This window comes from Penicillium psychrosexuale (assembly GCF_028828465.1).
Source record: "Penicillium psychrosexuale strain IBT 29551 chromosome Unknown utg000006l, whole genome shotgun sequence".
NCBI lineage: Eukaryota > Fungi > Ascomycota > Eurotiomycetes > Eurotiales > Aspergillaceae > Penicillium > Penicillium psychrosexuale.
The window spans coordinates 729,330-743,599 of NW_026643191.1; the positions used below are offsets into that span (position 1 = coordinate 729,330).

At 50.9% G+C, this 14,270-nt stretch overlaps 6 protein-coding genes across 6 annotated transcripts; 4 read left to right on the forward strand and 2 right to left on the reverse strand.

Annotated features, from left to right (window-relative positions):
- Positions 1-478: 478 nt before the first annotated feature.
- Positions 479-2,176, forward strand: lcbA (serine C-palmitoyltransferase subunit lcbA; the record flags this gene model as incomplete). The annotated part of the gene is made up of 4 exons (XM_057191041.1): positions 479-807; positions 884-1,394; positions 1,449-1,940; positions 1,994-2,176. The coding sequence occupies 4 exons, from the start codon at positions 479-481 to the stop codon at positions 2,174-2,176; spliced, it is 1,515 nt and encodes a 504-aa protein (XP_057037177.1).
- A 522-nt stretch (positions 2,177-2,698) lies between these two features.
- Positions 2,699-2,878, forward strand: N7518_010116 (uncharacterized protein; the record flags this gene model as incomplete). Its single annotated transcript, XM_057191042.1, has 1 exon — positions 2,699-2,878. The coding sequence occupies one exon, from the start codon at positions 2,699-2,701 to the stop codon at positions 2,876-2,878; it is 180 nt and encodes a 59-aa protein (XP_057037178.1).
- A 555-nt stretch (positions 2,879-3,433) lies between these two features.
- scw4 (putative cell wall glucanase (Scw4)) lies at positions 3,434-4,441 on the forward strand (the record flags this gene model as incomplete). The annotated part of the gene is made up of 1 exon (XM_057191043.1): positions 3,434-4,441. The coding sequence occupies one exon, from the start codon at positions 3,434-3,436 to the stop codon at positions 4,439-4,441; it is 1,008 nt and encodes a 335-aa protein (XP_057037179.1).
- Positions 4,442-4,675: 234 nt separating this feature from the next.
- On the reverse strand, positions 4,676-6,127 carry N7518_010118 (uncharacterized protein; the record flags this gene model as incomplete). Its single annotated transcript, XM_057191044.1, has 1 exon — positions 4,676-6,127. One exon carries the CDS (start codon positions 6,125-6,127, stop codon positions 4,676-4,678), a length of 1,452 nt encoding a protein of 483 aa, XP_057037180.1.
- Positions 6,128-6,409: 282 nt separating this feature from the next.
- N7518_010119 (WD domain protein) lies at positions 6,410-8,111 on the forward strand (the record flags this gene model as incomplete). The annotated part of the gene is made up of 3 exons (XM_057191045.1): positions 6,410-6,941; positions 7,003-7,813; positions 7,892-8,111. 3 exons carry the CDS (start codon positions 6,410-6,412, stop codon positions 8,109-8,111), a joined length of 1,563 nt encoding a protein of 520 aa, XP_057037181.1.
- Positions 8,112-8,838: 727 nt separating this feature from the next.
- N7518_010120 (GTPase-activating protein BUD2) lies at positions 8,839-12,663 on the reverse strand (the record flags this gene model as incomplete). Its single annotated transcript, XM_057191046.1, has 2 exons — positions 8,839-9,806; positions 9,858-12,663. The coding sequence occupies 2 exons, from the start codon at positions 12,661-12,663 to the stop codon at positions 8,839-8,841; spliced, it is 3,774 nt and encodes a 1,257-aa protein (XP_057037182.1).
- Positions 12,664-14,270: the final 1,607 nt, after the last annotated feature.

Below are 14,270 nucleotides of genomic sequence, written 5' to 3' on the forward strand. Positions count from 1 at the left end.
CATGGAAATGCCTTGTACAAAGTTATGCGTTTACTAAAATTCGCTGCATTTTTCTGAACTCACCGGCGCACAATTTGATATTAATGAATGGTTGCTTCCAAATATTGTTTGTGGAATGACGCTTGTATGAAGGGGTCTTCCAAGTCATCCTCGGGGGTTTACCTTCGTTTCACCAGCTTTCTTTGCTTGTTTTATTTTACACTTCTACCGGAATTAAATTGCATTGCTTTCAAGAAATTATTTTTTATGTTCGTAATCCCTAATTTCACAGTAGAATGTCCAAAGAACATGCAATGCACGGGTCAACAGACTGGTCACGTGTACCGAGGTTCCCAACACTCCGAGTCTCCCGTTTCATCTTCCCTCCGTTCTCCACGAGCAAGCACCACTCTTTCGCGTCTCTTCTTAACCTATCATATCTCAGGTATCTCGCTGGCCTGGCGTAACGCATAAACCGCGCTCTCCTCAACCCTCCGCCATGGATCTCCAGGAGACCCAGCGTATCCTTTCCGAATATCTGCACGAACTCGCAGATCTATTCCACCGTGTGCCTGGCTCCGCAATCTTCCTCCGCTACGTGAAATCCAGCTATCAAGATGACCCAATTCGTTCTGCCGTCGAACTGTTCCTTTTCCTCTTCGCCGTGCGATACCTCCTAGCACCCAAGTATTCGACCAAACCGGGCGTGGTACCACTCACGGAAGACGAGATTGACGACCTCGTGGACGAATGGACCCCAGAGCCCCTGGTTGGGAGCCCGACGGCCCTGGAAGAGATGGAAGTTGACAAGCGAACCGTGATTGTTGGGTATCGTACCCCCTATTGCTTCTGCCTGACGTACTCCGCGGATATTTTTACTGACAAGTGGAATCCGGCTCTGTAGCCCTGTAGGCCCGAAATCGAAACTCACCAACGGTCGCACTGTGATGAACCTTGGTTCCTTCAATTTCTACAACTTCAATACGAATGAGTCGCTCAAGGAACAGGCTATCCAGACACTCCGTGCTTATGGTGTGGGTCCATGCGGACCCCGTGGTTTCTACGGCACTCAGGATGTTCACATAAAGACTGAGGATGATGTCGCGTCGTTTTTGGGGACTGCGGCTTGCATTATCTACTCCCAGGCCTTCTCTACCATTTCTAGTGTTATTCCGGCCTTCTCGAAGCGTGGTGACATTATCATCGCGGATAAAGGGGTTAGCTTTGCTATTCGAAAGGGTATTCAGATCTCTCGAAGCATGGTCCGGTGGTATGAACATAATGACATGGAGGATTTGGAGCGCGTACTCGCGAAGGTCACTAAGGAGCAGGCCCGGAAGCCCCTGACTCGCCGATTCATTATCACGGAGGGTTTGTTTGAGTCTTATGGCGACATGGCGGACTTGCCCAAGATCGTATGTGAACCCGTTACATGAGATTATGAATTGGAATGCTGACAACTGTTGCAGATCGAACTCCGACTCAAGTACAAGTTCCGTTTGATTCTCGATGAAACCTGGTCCTTCGGTGTTTTGGGACGCACTGGCCGTGGTATCACGGAGCACCAGAACGTCGATGCTGCCGAGGTTGATATGATTGTGGGTTCCCTGGCCGGTCCCCTTGTTGCTGGTGGTGGCTTCTGTGCTGGTTCAGAGGAGATTGTTCACCACCAGCGTATCTCGGCTGCTGCTTATACCTTCTCCGCTGCGCTTCCCGCTCTTCTCTCGACTACCGCCAGTGCCACTATCAACATCCTCCAGAACAACCCTGAGACAGTGTCACAACTTCGTGAACACACCAAGGCTATGCGGGCTCAGTTGGATCCCCGGAGCGACTGGGTTTACTCCACTAGCGCGCCTGAAAATCCTATCTTGGTTTTGGTCATCAAGCCGGAGGTTGTGACTGCTAAGCGTCTCACAGAAGATGATCAGCAGTTCTTGCTTCAAGATGTTGTCGATGAGGTATGTCTACATGTTGTTCCATTCTGACTCAAATCCATTTCTAATATTCGCAGTGTCTGGCCAACGGCGTTCTGATTACGCGGCTCAAGACCCTCGAGGACAACTTCCAGCCTAAGCAGGTTATCCCGCCCGCACTGAAGGTGTGCGTCACTACCGGTCTCACCAAGAAAGAGATCGAAAAGGCAGGAACGATCATTCGACATGCCATTACCAAGGTGATGAGCAAGAGGAAGTAATGCCCTCCCCCGCCGCTTAGCTCTGGTCCTGACCAGTCATTCGATGACTGCCCACGCCTATATGACGGACTCCATCAATTTACCATTCTCCTCAGTCGACCTACGCCCTAATGCCTTGTATTGTTACCTTGTCGATATACATTCTTATTGCATCCCCTGCACAGGCCCACCATTTTCTCTTTTTGTTGGCGGTTGATCCTCTACCTGTGCATGGTTCTAAGTTGTTTAATACTACCCTTCTGCCCTTGGCTCTTTGCTTCAAGGATGTCTATTTTGTATACATTATTCAGACCAAAACCCTCTTTGTCCCATGAATGGACGCTATTGCTTTGTGTTTCGATTCTTTGCTTTTAATGCTCTCCTTGCTATAGTAGTATCCACTGAACCTCAGCAGCAGACCAGCAGCCTGATATCTCCGGGCCAGACTCCAACCATATAACTGCCCCTTCCTCCGCCACCCCCTTCTAATGTCTTACAATAATATCAGGCCAGCATTCTGCCGACTATTCACCGAATTCCTCAATGTGTCCAAGCGACACCCGAGAATGGGCCCCACATTCCATCTTCTCCATCATTGGGAGCGAGCATTCATGGTTCATCTCCGACTTCGAGATCTTGTACGATGCCCCCGCACGCAAGATCTCCTTGTCGAGCAAATCAGATGCCGAAGGGTTTCTCAACCAAGCCAAGGGGCATGTTTGAAACCTGGAACCCCCCTCTGATTCCATTCCCTAGATCTAAGCGCTATGCTTGGCTATCCTTGTGTTTACAATCTCTACCAATTGAGTCCACGTAGGTCGATCTGTGCTCCAGCCCGCCAGCATGGTTATAATGGATCCGATCGGCACCATATGTGTGTGTTTCCAGAAGGTTGCAAAGTCACTCGTGTTATAGCCGTCGACTAAGTTCAGCTAACTTCACTCGAGTGTGTTGAGATCAGTCTCCCCCGGGAGAACCTGGCTGCAAAATGAAGCGCCTTACTCAGTCACTTGTCGGCCTGCTACTTGCCTGTGGTGTTTGCGCCGAAGCTGGGGGTAAGAACGGTACTATCCATGCCTGTAAAGGATTTTGCTGATAGCGATAGCCGACAAACAACCCCGTGCAAATCTCGCTCAACCAGCCTATACCAAAGAGGTAGTCGTCTGGGTCAATGAGAAGGGAGAAACCATCAGCACGGAAACACACTACGTCCAGGCCTTGACCTCTGCGCTCCAAGAGAATGTTAGTAGATAGAACTGTTCCCGAAGAAGAGAAGAGATGTTGGTTCCTTATCAAAAGCCAGCCCTAACTCTCTCATCAAAGCAGCCCTCAATATCAACCCCGGATACAAATGGCGCACCACCACACGCCCTATCCAAGAACAGCAACAACCACCCCATCCCAGCCAAAGGTAAACCCAAGAATCTACCACACCACCCACACACGCACCCCAAACCAGCCGTCCCCCATTCCCACCAAAACCAACACCCAAACGCCAACTTCGGCATATCCTACTCCCCCTACAAAGCAGACCGCACGTGCAAAAACCAAGAAGAAGTAAACCAAGACCTAGACCGAATCTCCTCATACTCCTTCATCCGCATCTACGGAACAGACTGCGACCAAACCAAAACCGTAACGACCGCCGCCCGCCGCCACAACATGCAAGTCTTCGCCGGCGTCTACGACCTAACCAACTTCCCCTCCAGCCTCAACGCCTTCAGCGAAGCAATAACAGATCCAAACGGCAAAAAAGACTGGTCAATCTTCCACACAATCGCCGTAGGCAACGAGCTCGTAAACGGCGGCACCAACTCCGCCACCGACGTCGCAGCCGCCGTACAAACCGCCCGCTCCATACTTCGCGCACAGGGGTACACCGGGCCCGTCGTCACAGTCGACACTTTCTCCGTGCACCTCGACCACCCGGAACTCTGCCGCGTGTCCGACTACTGCGCGGCGAACTGCCATGCTTTCTTCGACGCCACGCAGCAGCCTGCCGGCGCCGGCGCGTATGCGCTCGAGCAGGCGCGTAGTATCTCGGCTGGGGCTGGGGGGAAGCGTACTATGATTACGGAGTCTGGGTGGCCGCATGCTGGGGATGCGAATGGGGGCGCGGTTCCGTCGAAAGAGAATCAGTTGGCGGCGGTTGAGAGTTTGAGGAGGAGTTTTGAGCAGAGGAGGGGGGATTTGGTGCTTTTTACGGCTTTTGATGATTTGTGGAAGGATGATAATATGTATACTTTTAATGCGGAGAAGTTTTGGGGCATTCATGGAGGGTTGTAGAGCTGGTGGAGGTTTTCTTTTCTGTTGCTCATTTAAGTTGGCTTTTGCTCTTTCTTTGGCTGGATGCATGCAATTGTTCGTGTACATAGATCACTCTGGAATTATAGGATAGTCGAATGAAGAACGAGGTATTAACAAAGTTTGATATGGTTCGCTGATGATACTACTTATACTACTTATACATGATATTGCAGACTATACATTAGAAGCAATCCGTTCAGGAACAAACAGAGCTTAGCTGCGGAACGTCAGAGCAGCCTCGCGTTGCTTCGCCTCTTCCTCCGAACGCGCCTCGATCTGATCCATCCAGCCATCCTTACGGGTAAGCTCATCGAAAGCCTCCTTGTTCGACGGAATATCCCAGAAGAAATCCTTCTCGCTCGGGGATGTCCGATGAGCCTCCACGTCCCGGGCATGGCGAATAATAAGTGCAGTCAGCATGCCGCGGGACTTGCTACTCGGGTTGATGCCCAGCTGGTTCATCTCGCGCAGGATCGATGTCACAGCGGGAAGATCCTTGCATACGCGCCAGTGGTAGTGGATCAACTCATCGTACAATCCAGACGAAGCACCGAGGAAAGTAGACACACGGCCGTACTCTTTGATCGTCGAGCGGAATTGAGGGATGAGCGGGGATTCGCGGAAGTGCGTGTTCAGCACGCGGAAGGCGATCAGGAGGGTCTTCGGGTATAGAGCTACCACGACGGGGGCGACTGGGACAACGGCTGGGACGCGGAGGGGTCCTGATGGCCGGGTGGGTGGTTCGGGCTGGTCTGCTGTGCTCACACTCTCCGGGTCTGAAGCCTCCACGAGAGATTTCTCGTCCAGGTGGCGGAGCATGGAGAAGATGCGCTCTTTGCAGACCTCCCACACGCCCATGTCGCCCTTGCCTTCCTCGATGGCTTGGAAAAGTGCGAATTCGATGTGCTCGGATTCTGCTTGAATGACGATCTCTATCGCCCGCCGCAGGCTGACGGTTACTTCGGCGGCGGTGGCTGTGGCGGGCTCGGTGTAGCCCAGATCGCGGAGCTTGATTCGCTTTGGACCTTGGTTCTCTGCTGGGACTTGTTCTTCTGTTTCTGACTTCTCTGGTCGTCGGTAAGAGGAGTAGTCGTCCTTCGCCTGCTGCTTGGCTTTCGTATCTGCCCTCTTTCGTCTTGGGTCTTTTAGCAGATTGTCAAACACCGACATGAGCTCTGCCATTTCGGCTTTCTTCTCCTCGCTCATTGGTGTCGATGAGCTCGGCTCGGTAGTTTCCCCATCGTGTTTGAATCCAAGCTGCTCTAAGAGTCCTCCGAATATCAATTTCTCCTGGCTGGTGATCTTCGGTGCTATCTTCGTTGTCTTCTTCACGACAGATGGTCTGAGGCTAGGCCTTTCAGATACAGATGCTGCGCGTTTCTGCAGATAGCTTCGTCGCGGTTTCGGAGCTGCCTCGGTCTTTGGGCTGGTGGTAATTGGCTGTTCAGAAGTATTCTGACTTGTGTTATCCTCCGCTAACGATTTGTTTTCTGTTGCAGCATTGGCCTCGGTATTGTTCTGGGTAGAAAAAGAGCGCGGAAAACGACGATTGAATTGGTTCCGAGCCGCGGATGACAGTGGTGTAAGGGTGCGTGTTTGATATAGGAAAGGTGCCGTGGAATTGCTTCGTGAGAGAAGGCATAGCCGGTTGATATTTGTCGCCATAACTGCGTCGTCAATTGCGCAGCCTTGTTATTGCACTTCTTAGAGTAAATCCGACCTGGAGTAACTCTTACTTCTTCTCTTTCACCTTTCAACTTTGCAACTTCACTCCAAAAAAAGAGAAACAAAAGAAGATCACTTTTTCTTTAAAGAGCACGGACTCCGGTGATCCCTCAAAGTCACGTGATGTCGTGTAACTGGCCCACGCGTTTCCAAGACGTGCCTCGCACCCCAGAGGCGTAAACTGCACGCGAACCTGGTACGCCTGAAATTCCCGAAACGAATATGTCGGGGAAAAATGAGTTGTCGGACTTCGAACAGCAGCGCTTAGCAAATATTGCCGAGCGCGATGCGCTGTTGAAGAAACTAACTCTCGAATCGCAATCCTCGGGACTCTTCGCAAGCCCTCAGACCTCCCGCAGCAATGGCGCGAAACTGAAAAAGCGCGCAGCTCCCAAAGTGAAGACTGAGGAAGTTATCACACCGCGGCGCACATCCTCACGCCTTAAGGGCATTGCGGCCGAGAGTGAAGTAGCGAAGCGCAAGGCCGACGACCAATATGAGGCGATGCGCGAAGCAGATAGACTCAAGAGGATGCGCCGGACAGACTCATTCAGCCAGGCGGATATGTTCATTTCTGGGCAGAAGCTTAGTCCTGATAGCCTGATCGGCGTGGATGTTATCACCAAGGGTGTTGCAAAGCCCTATGAGAGGACCTTTGGGGAAGATGAAATTGAGAAGACGACGGACAAAGATCTAAAGGCTCTTCGGGAGGAGATGAATGGGCTGAAATTGTGGGAGTCTTGGGACCCTCAACGTAATCACTATACTCTCTATACCCACAAGCTACCATTCTGACACATTTTCGATCATTACAGGGATCAAGATCACCCCGGAGCGTGTGTATAGCATGGTCTTTCACCCATCCGAATCCAAACCTCTTATATTCGCGGGCGACAAACTAGGTCATCTGGGCATGTTAGATGCTTCGCAGGAAAAGCCTACCCCGGGCGAAGACGACGACGAGGATGACTTTGATCCAGATCCAGTCCTAACCACATTGAAGCCACATACTCGGACCATTAGCGCAATGATGGTCAACCCCTCAAAGCCGACACATTTGTATACGGCAAGTTACGACAGCTCGATTCGATCACTGGACTTGGAGAAAATGGTCTCTTCAGAGACCTATGCTCCCGAATCTACTACTATTGACGAGGCACTCTCCGGAGTAGACATGGCTCCCGATGACCCTAACACATTGTACTGGACTACACTCCAGGGTGGATTCGGGCGATACGATACACGAACGCCGCGGAAAGATACCAATGTGTCAAACTGGGAACTCTCTGAGAAGAAGATCGGGGGCTTCACACTGTGTCCCACCCAGCCCAACTACTTCGCCACGGCCAGTCTAGATCGATTCCTGAGACTGTGGGATCTGCGCAAGCTGTCGCCGGAGGATCCCATTCCTGTTGCCGAGGATGAAAGCCGGCTGTCTGTTTCCCACGCAGCTTTCAATTCTGCTGGGCAGATTGCCACCTCGTCCTACGACGACACATTGAAGATATACGATGTGGGCGCAAAGGGTCTCTTTTCGTGGAAGCAGGGCCACACACTTTCAGCAAAGGAGTTTAAGCCAGACACAGTTGTCCGCCACAACTGCCAGACTGGCCGCTGGGTTACTATGTATGCTTATCCCTCTCTTTCCTTTTTCGCATCCCTTTTCGTTCTGCCAAGTATCAAGCCCTAACTTTGTTCTTCTAGTCTCCGCCCTCAATGGCAACCTAACCCGCAATCTTCCATCCAGCGCTTCTGTATCGGCAACATGAACCGTTTTGTCGACGTGTACAGCAGCAATGGGGATCAGCTTGCACAGCTTGGTGGAGATGGGATCACGGCTGTTCCTGCCGTGGCTGTATTCCACCGTAGCAAGAACTGGGTTGCTGGTGGCACCGCTAGTGGCAAGCTCTGCTTGTGGAAGTGATATGAATCTTCGCTCATCTTCTTTATGCAGCGTGTGGCTGTATAGGTTATTTGCTAATTATATTACTGTGTTTTGAGCTTCCTTTGAAGACTAGGTGTTGTAGGAGGCGTGTTGCCTAGGATTTTGTTTATCCCCTGCTGTGTTGTTATGACGACAGACTTGCTATTGTTTTCCGATGTACAGAGACCTTGATCTGCTATTTCTATCTAATAACAGTCACAAGCACTACAAAAATGAGAACACCAAGCCATTCCATCTATTGGAAAAACATAAAAATAGTAATAGGTATTTACACGATGGCCACCATCTCCAGAGGAATCCGAACACACAAGAAAAAGACCCAGATGATTCCTCAGAACGACCAAAAAGAGACCAAAAAGAGAAAAACACAAGAGCCTCAGCCGAGTTCAAAATCAGATCGTGTTCTTTTTAGCTCTCTTTGTTTTTATCTTAGAGCTAGACTGGAGGAGACGTGTATAAGGGAGGGCGGGACCATGAAACACACAATCAAAAGAAGGAATGGGTATCAACACCATGACACATGCTTTAGAGGAGAACATAGACATATAGATGATCAGGCAGAACGGAACTCGAGGCAAAATGGGGATAAAAGAGGAACGTTGGAATCATGAGCAATCATAAGCACATGGGAAAGAGATAGGCGAGAAAGAACAAAGTCAAAAACACGTAAGAATGAAAGGAGATTGCATGGGCAGGCATTGGTGCATTAAGATTCATTGCGTAGATCCTCGTGCGAGTGGTTGTTTTGATTCTGGTCACGTTCCTTGGCCTTGCGTCGGGAGGGAGCAGGAACAAAGTCGAAGAAGCGGTACTTGCTCGAGGAGGAGGAGGACTCTTTCGTGACGCTGGCCCTGCGTGCCTTGGCAGAATCAGAGTACTCGAGAGAGTAGGTCGAGGAGTTCTTCGAGCTTCCGGTACTGTCACGTGGGTCAGACCAGCGTGGGATGGCAAATGGAATGCGGCTTTGATCCCAGGTCGCCGATGACGAGCTTGGAGGAGTGTCATCCTCGGGATCGGCAACCTGGTCAGTGGAGTGGCGAGCTGGAGGACGCGTAGGGAAGTAGCCAGTCGAATTGCGATGGCTGCTTGGGGCGGTACCAGCTGCCGTTTCTGGCGCTGGAGTGCCGGGTTTGCTTAAGCTCTCGTCGTAGAAGGTTACAGGTCGCTCCATCGAATCGACCAGTGCTTCCCATTTGATCTCAAGGTTTCCACTCGGCCGTTCTGCTTGCTCGGCTCGTTTGAGACATTCCTCGGTGCGTGCCCGCAGGCGAAGGGCTTCTTTTTGGAACTTGGCAAGGCTGACGTCCAGCTCGGTCAATTCGTTGAGTCGTTCCGGGGAGACATCAAGCCAGACTCGTATCAAGTTCGCAAAGGAGCGGGCATGGTCAATGAGAAATGGAAGGCTAGGGAATCCCTCACGCGATGTGGGGGGCAACCGCCCAAGGATTTGGATAGGGGTGGTGTAGGAGGGTGTGACGATGGGGACTGGTCGATCGGCGGGAATCGCACAAACCGAATCAATAAAGTCTTTGAATTCCGTGCGATGACCGACGAGGAATTTGTTCATCGGTTCCATCCAAGGTTCTTTATTGCCGAATGTTGTCATATTGGCCAGACCTTGCAAAGCTTTGGCAATGAGGGTCAAAGTGCGCTGTGCACGAGGACGAGGGTGATCTGGAGATGATTAGCAAAAGGACAAGTCAAGGTACGAGCGTAGTTCCATACCTTTCAAAAGCCCGAACAGTTTCGGGTTCAGAATAGCCGGGCAGAAGAAGCGTAGGAAGAGGAAACCAGAAACACTACTGTACGTCACGGACCGGAGGAAGTCACCATAACGATCGTCTGCACACGCCCTGACATGCCGGAAGATGCGTCGCAGTTCTGGGGGACACCTCGACGCAGATCCCGCAATGGATTTCCACACGCTTGTGGTGAGAGCTGTAAGGTTTCGCCAGTTGCGTTCAAGATCCTCCTGGCGTGGAATTCGAGACGGATCAACTTCGCATTCCGGATCGCTCTCATCAATATCGCGTAGTCGTTCCGCGACAGTCTCCTCCAAGTACTGTTTGCCCAAACGACGCATGTGAAGATCGAGGGCCTTAGTTAGAAGCGAGTTTCCACGGAACAAGAGGTTAGCCTCCACAGTGGCCGTCCTTCCCATGTCTCTGACAAGGACCTCGCGCTCTTGACTAGTCTCCTGTGGATTGGTCGAATGAATCCTCGTTGTATACCTCAGCCGGTTGGTGGTGGATTCTTTGTGAACCCCATCGATTTCATCTTCAACCAAGGCTGAGATCCATTCCACCGTTGACCCTGAGACCTGATAAATGTTCAGAAGCATCTCGGCCAGGTGATTTAGCTCCGATGACATCAGTTGTGCCATGTTGATTGTCAGGCCATTAGTGAAGGAGTGGAGAAGTTCCGACATTGCCGAGTACTCATCGGACATCAAGACGACAGTTTCCTCCATCCGTGCTCTCATGAACATCTCGCCAATTGCCTGATCTTGATTATCCAGGATAGGCCACCACTTTTCTATATCCACGCCGGCATCCAATTCTTCGAGTCGCAGGTCTACCCGTCCGAAGACGATATCATTTGCGGAAATTTCAATTTCATCCAGCATGTTCACCGCGTTCACGTCTTGGTTGGGTGCGTATGTTCCATGCGCGATAAGTGTCCAGTCCCTCTGTGTCGGGTTGAGGGTTTTAACGAGGATAGAGGCTTGGGATAGTACTGGCGGTAGATCAGTGAAGATAAAATCTTCTCGCCAGAAAGGATTCATGGTGCGATACTTGACAGCAGTCTTGCCACGAATTTCCCCATCGAGGAGTACCTCCGTGTAATAGTCGCTGACCTTCGAGCTTGGAACAGGCTGGCCATGTGATCTTGATGCCTTTCGGCTTCGGGGGGTGTCCTCCTCTATGGGGCGAAACAGCTTCGCCTCCACAATTTTCAAGCTCAAGAATCTTTCAATCCGGAACATGTCTTTTGTCACTGCTACTTCGTTTGCCTCGCTTTCTGGTTTTCGATCCCCTCCCTTAGACACCGGACCATAGAGCTCTGGGATTGTAAATGCACGGAGAAGTACAAACCAAACCTCAAAGAGAACACGGTTTTCGAGAGCGAGGTATATAGGCCGCACGTTGGAATCGGATACCGGGTGTGCTGTATATTGAGGATAGATGGCAATGCAAAACTCATCATCCAACACCGATGAGTTCAGCTGCTGAATAGCACAGCGTGATAACTGGGACAACTGCACATATGCTAAGAGAGCGACGTCGGACTCTGTGTAGAGCTTGAAAAAGCCGTTTTCTTGTAGTGTGCAGCTCACCTTCTGCCACGAGGAAGAAAGAGCCCTTGATTGTCGGTACGTAGATACGCGGCGTCCGGACGACGGCATTGCACCGGCAGCAGACGGTTTGTCCCATAGAAGCATCTTACCAACTTTGATAATAGTTGCATCCTTTTGTGATGCGGTTTCCGAGTTGCGTCGACGTTCAGGGATCCGTCGGTCTCCAATCACAACCTCTTGAGGCTTTGTCATCTTGTTCTGAACGCCCTTGGGCCGAATTGGTTGCCAACAAAGTAGAGCTGCAAGCCAAGAATCGAAGGTTTCGTTCACGTGCGGTCGTAGTTGTATCCCAAGCCCAGAGGTAAATGTGTGAACGCTCAGATAGGTGCATTGGAGCTCAGGGTCCCACAATGTCCGAACTCGACAACCACGTAGGTCAGGAATTAATGTTTTGGCCAATGCCGGCTCTCCCTTGGCTTGGTAAATGAGACTTCCAGTCGCGACGTTGATAGCGCAGTATCCGGATGTCCAGGCAGTGGTCGAGGCTGTTCGAAAAGATAGAATGCCATGCATTCTACCGCAGGTGGTCTTCATCAGCTGCAGGATCTTGGTGCCTTCCGCACTCGAGAGGGGCGCGCCAAATGAATCTTGATTTTGTGCTCCACCGGCGACCAGACCTGCAACTTTGCTCAGTCGATGGCGAGGGACGGTCTGGCTGTTGTATTTTGGGGACTCGATTGACGGAAACCCGATAGAAGATGACTGATCGTCGGGCACTTTCGATTGAGAGGGACTGGCCGTGTTAATTGACCCAACGCGAGTTCGAGTTTTGTTGGGGTTGACGTCGCTGTGCTCGTCAGCCGCTGTTGTCCGTGATCGCGCCCGTTGACTCCTTGCTTCCAGCGGAGAATCTTCTTCGCCTGCTGCAGATGAATGTTTGTTGAAATCCCGACGACGTTCTGGTTCGACGGGCCGTGATCGCACGGTGTTTCGAGGTGAAGACAAAGCGCCGCCCGTGAGGTGCTCCGGTTCGGATGAGGGGGAATTGTTGACAGAGGGTTGTGACTCTGGCGTCACAGTTCGAATGGTAGTTTCTCGGAAACTGTCGGGATAGACCATACCATGCCGATCCCTAGATGAAGACTTCTTGCTAGCACGCCGTTCCACTGGACGACTGTATAACGCTTGGTGCATCGAGCTTCGCTTGTACGCGTTCGGATTCTCGGGCTCCATCTCGTTCTGTTATAAGACAGCCCCTTCGACAGGCGATGGAGACAAACCGAAAATGAAACCCGTCAATATGTTAAAAGAGGAGAGACAGACAGGTTCACTCCCTTGTCGCACCCAACACAACCTCCCTCAAAACAATCGGTGAAAGAAGAGCTTGTTGGCAACTGACGTATGCGGCACGGCTGCGCTTGTATAATTGAGGATCGCTTTTGCCCAGGAGATTGTTATGAGACCACATGGAGTCCGGTGAGAGGTTGGGTATTGGGGTCGCACATTCGGTCGAGGCGCCGGGAGAGGGGAAGTAGTAATGGGAGGCTAGGACAAAGGAGGCGCAGGTCACCGTCGTTTGTCTGAGAGATGCAGGAGAATCTAACGAATGCGCTAAGCGTCCAATGGTCCGGCCAGTCGATAGCGAGGGTGTCGCTGTCAGTGTTAGTGGTCTGAAGAAGCGGCCCGATAGAAATTGGTAGTTGAGAAGGGCGTGAAGTGATATCATTATTAGAGGGAGGGGAGGGGGTATGGGATAGGGTATACGGGAGTAAAGACATGCGCACATACCTTCATCAGTCCCTTTTGAAATTGGGAAGGTTTTGCTTATGCTCTTTAGGAGAGGTGTGCGTGTGTGCGCATAGAGGTGTTTTTGCGGATTCCAGCAGATGTAGGCCGCTTTGGGACGGGGGCAGAATGAGGGGGAAGGTCTTCAAAGGAAAATATTTCCCATTAATGAAGAATCAAGTTGAAATTGCAATGGGAAGATCCGGTAAAGATCGCCAAAAGCCAGAGAGAGAGAAAGAGAGGGAGAGGGAGAGGGGAGGGGGAGGGGAGGAGAGAAAGAAGTGGATAGCGGAGCTGAATCTGTATATGGGAAAAATAACGAAATAATGAGGAATGGCAACGCTTTCTGACCCTTTTGCCTCTATCTTAGTCTCTAGAGCTTGCTGCAAGTCTATTATTGGCTATATCCGTCAATTTATACTTCCCCCCATGTTTTAGGCTACCTGGATGACAGCGCAACGTGGATGGGCACGTTCTATATACATCCTAATCATCCCCAGAGCAAGTGAGCTTGGACTATTTACCTCGATACTCCGTAGATGTAGATCCAACCCCCAGCCTTTCAGCTTCAGTTTAAGCCTTTAACCGAAGATACCGAGTCTATATTGTAATATCACCGGAGCAAGGGAAGAAGTAAATAGCGGGTTGAGGTGAAGATCAATAGCTTTTCGGATTTTTCGAAATGGTCCTAAACTGCCGAGAGATTTTCTAGAAGTCGAGATAACTGCATGGCGTCTTTCTGCTGACTCGCACTGGCTGCGGATCACCGGGCTAGTGGAAATGGGCCCTGAAGTCTTGAGTCATGACGGTCATGCTTGAGATATTGATCCCTTTGTGGCCGTGCATCGTACTAGTATATTATATTATAAATGTATGGATTCATATGCTCCTGACGATGGCAACCTTCTACTTGTATTTGGATTAACTCTATATGATTCTAAATGAATGTTTCTATACGGTCTGCTCTGCAATATGCAAATCCAAACGTGGTGTCCGGGGCGCAGATCCTGGCCCCAACTATGGTACATATGCACCTAGGCTAACACCTTGACGGA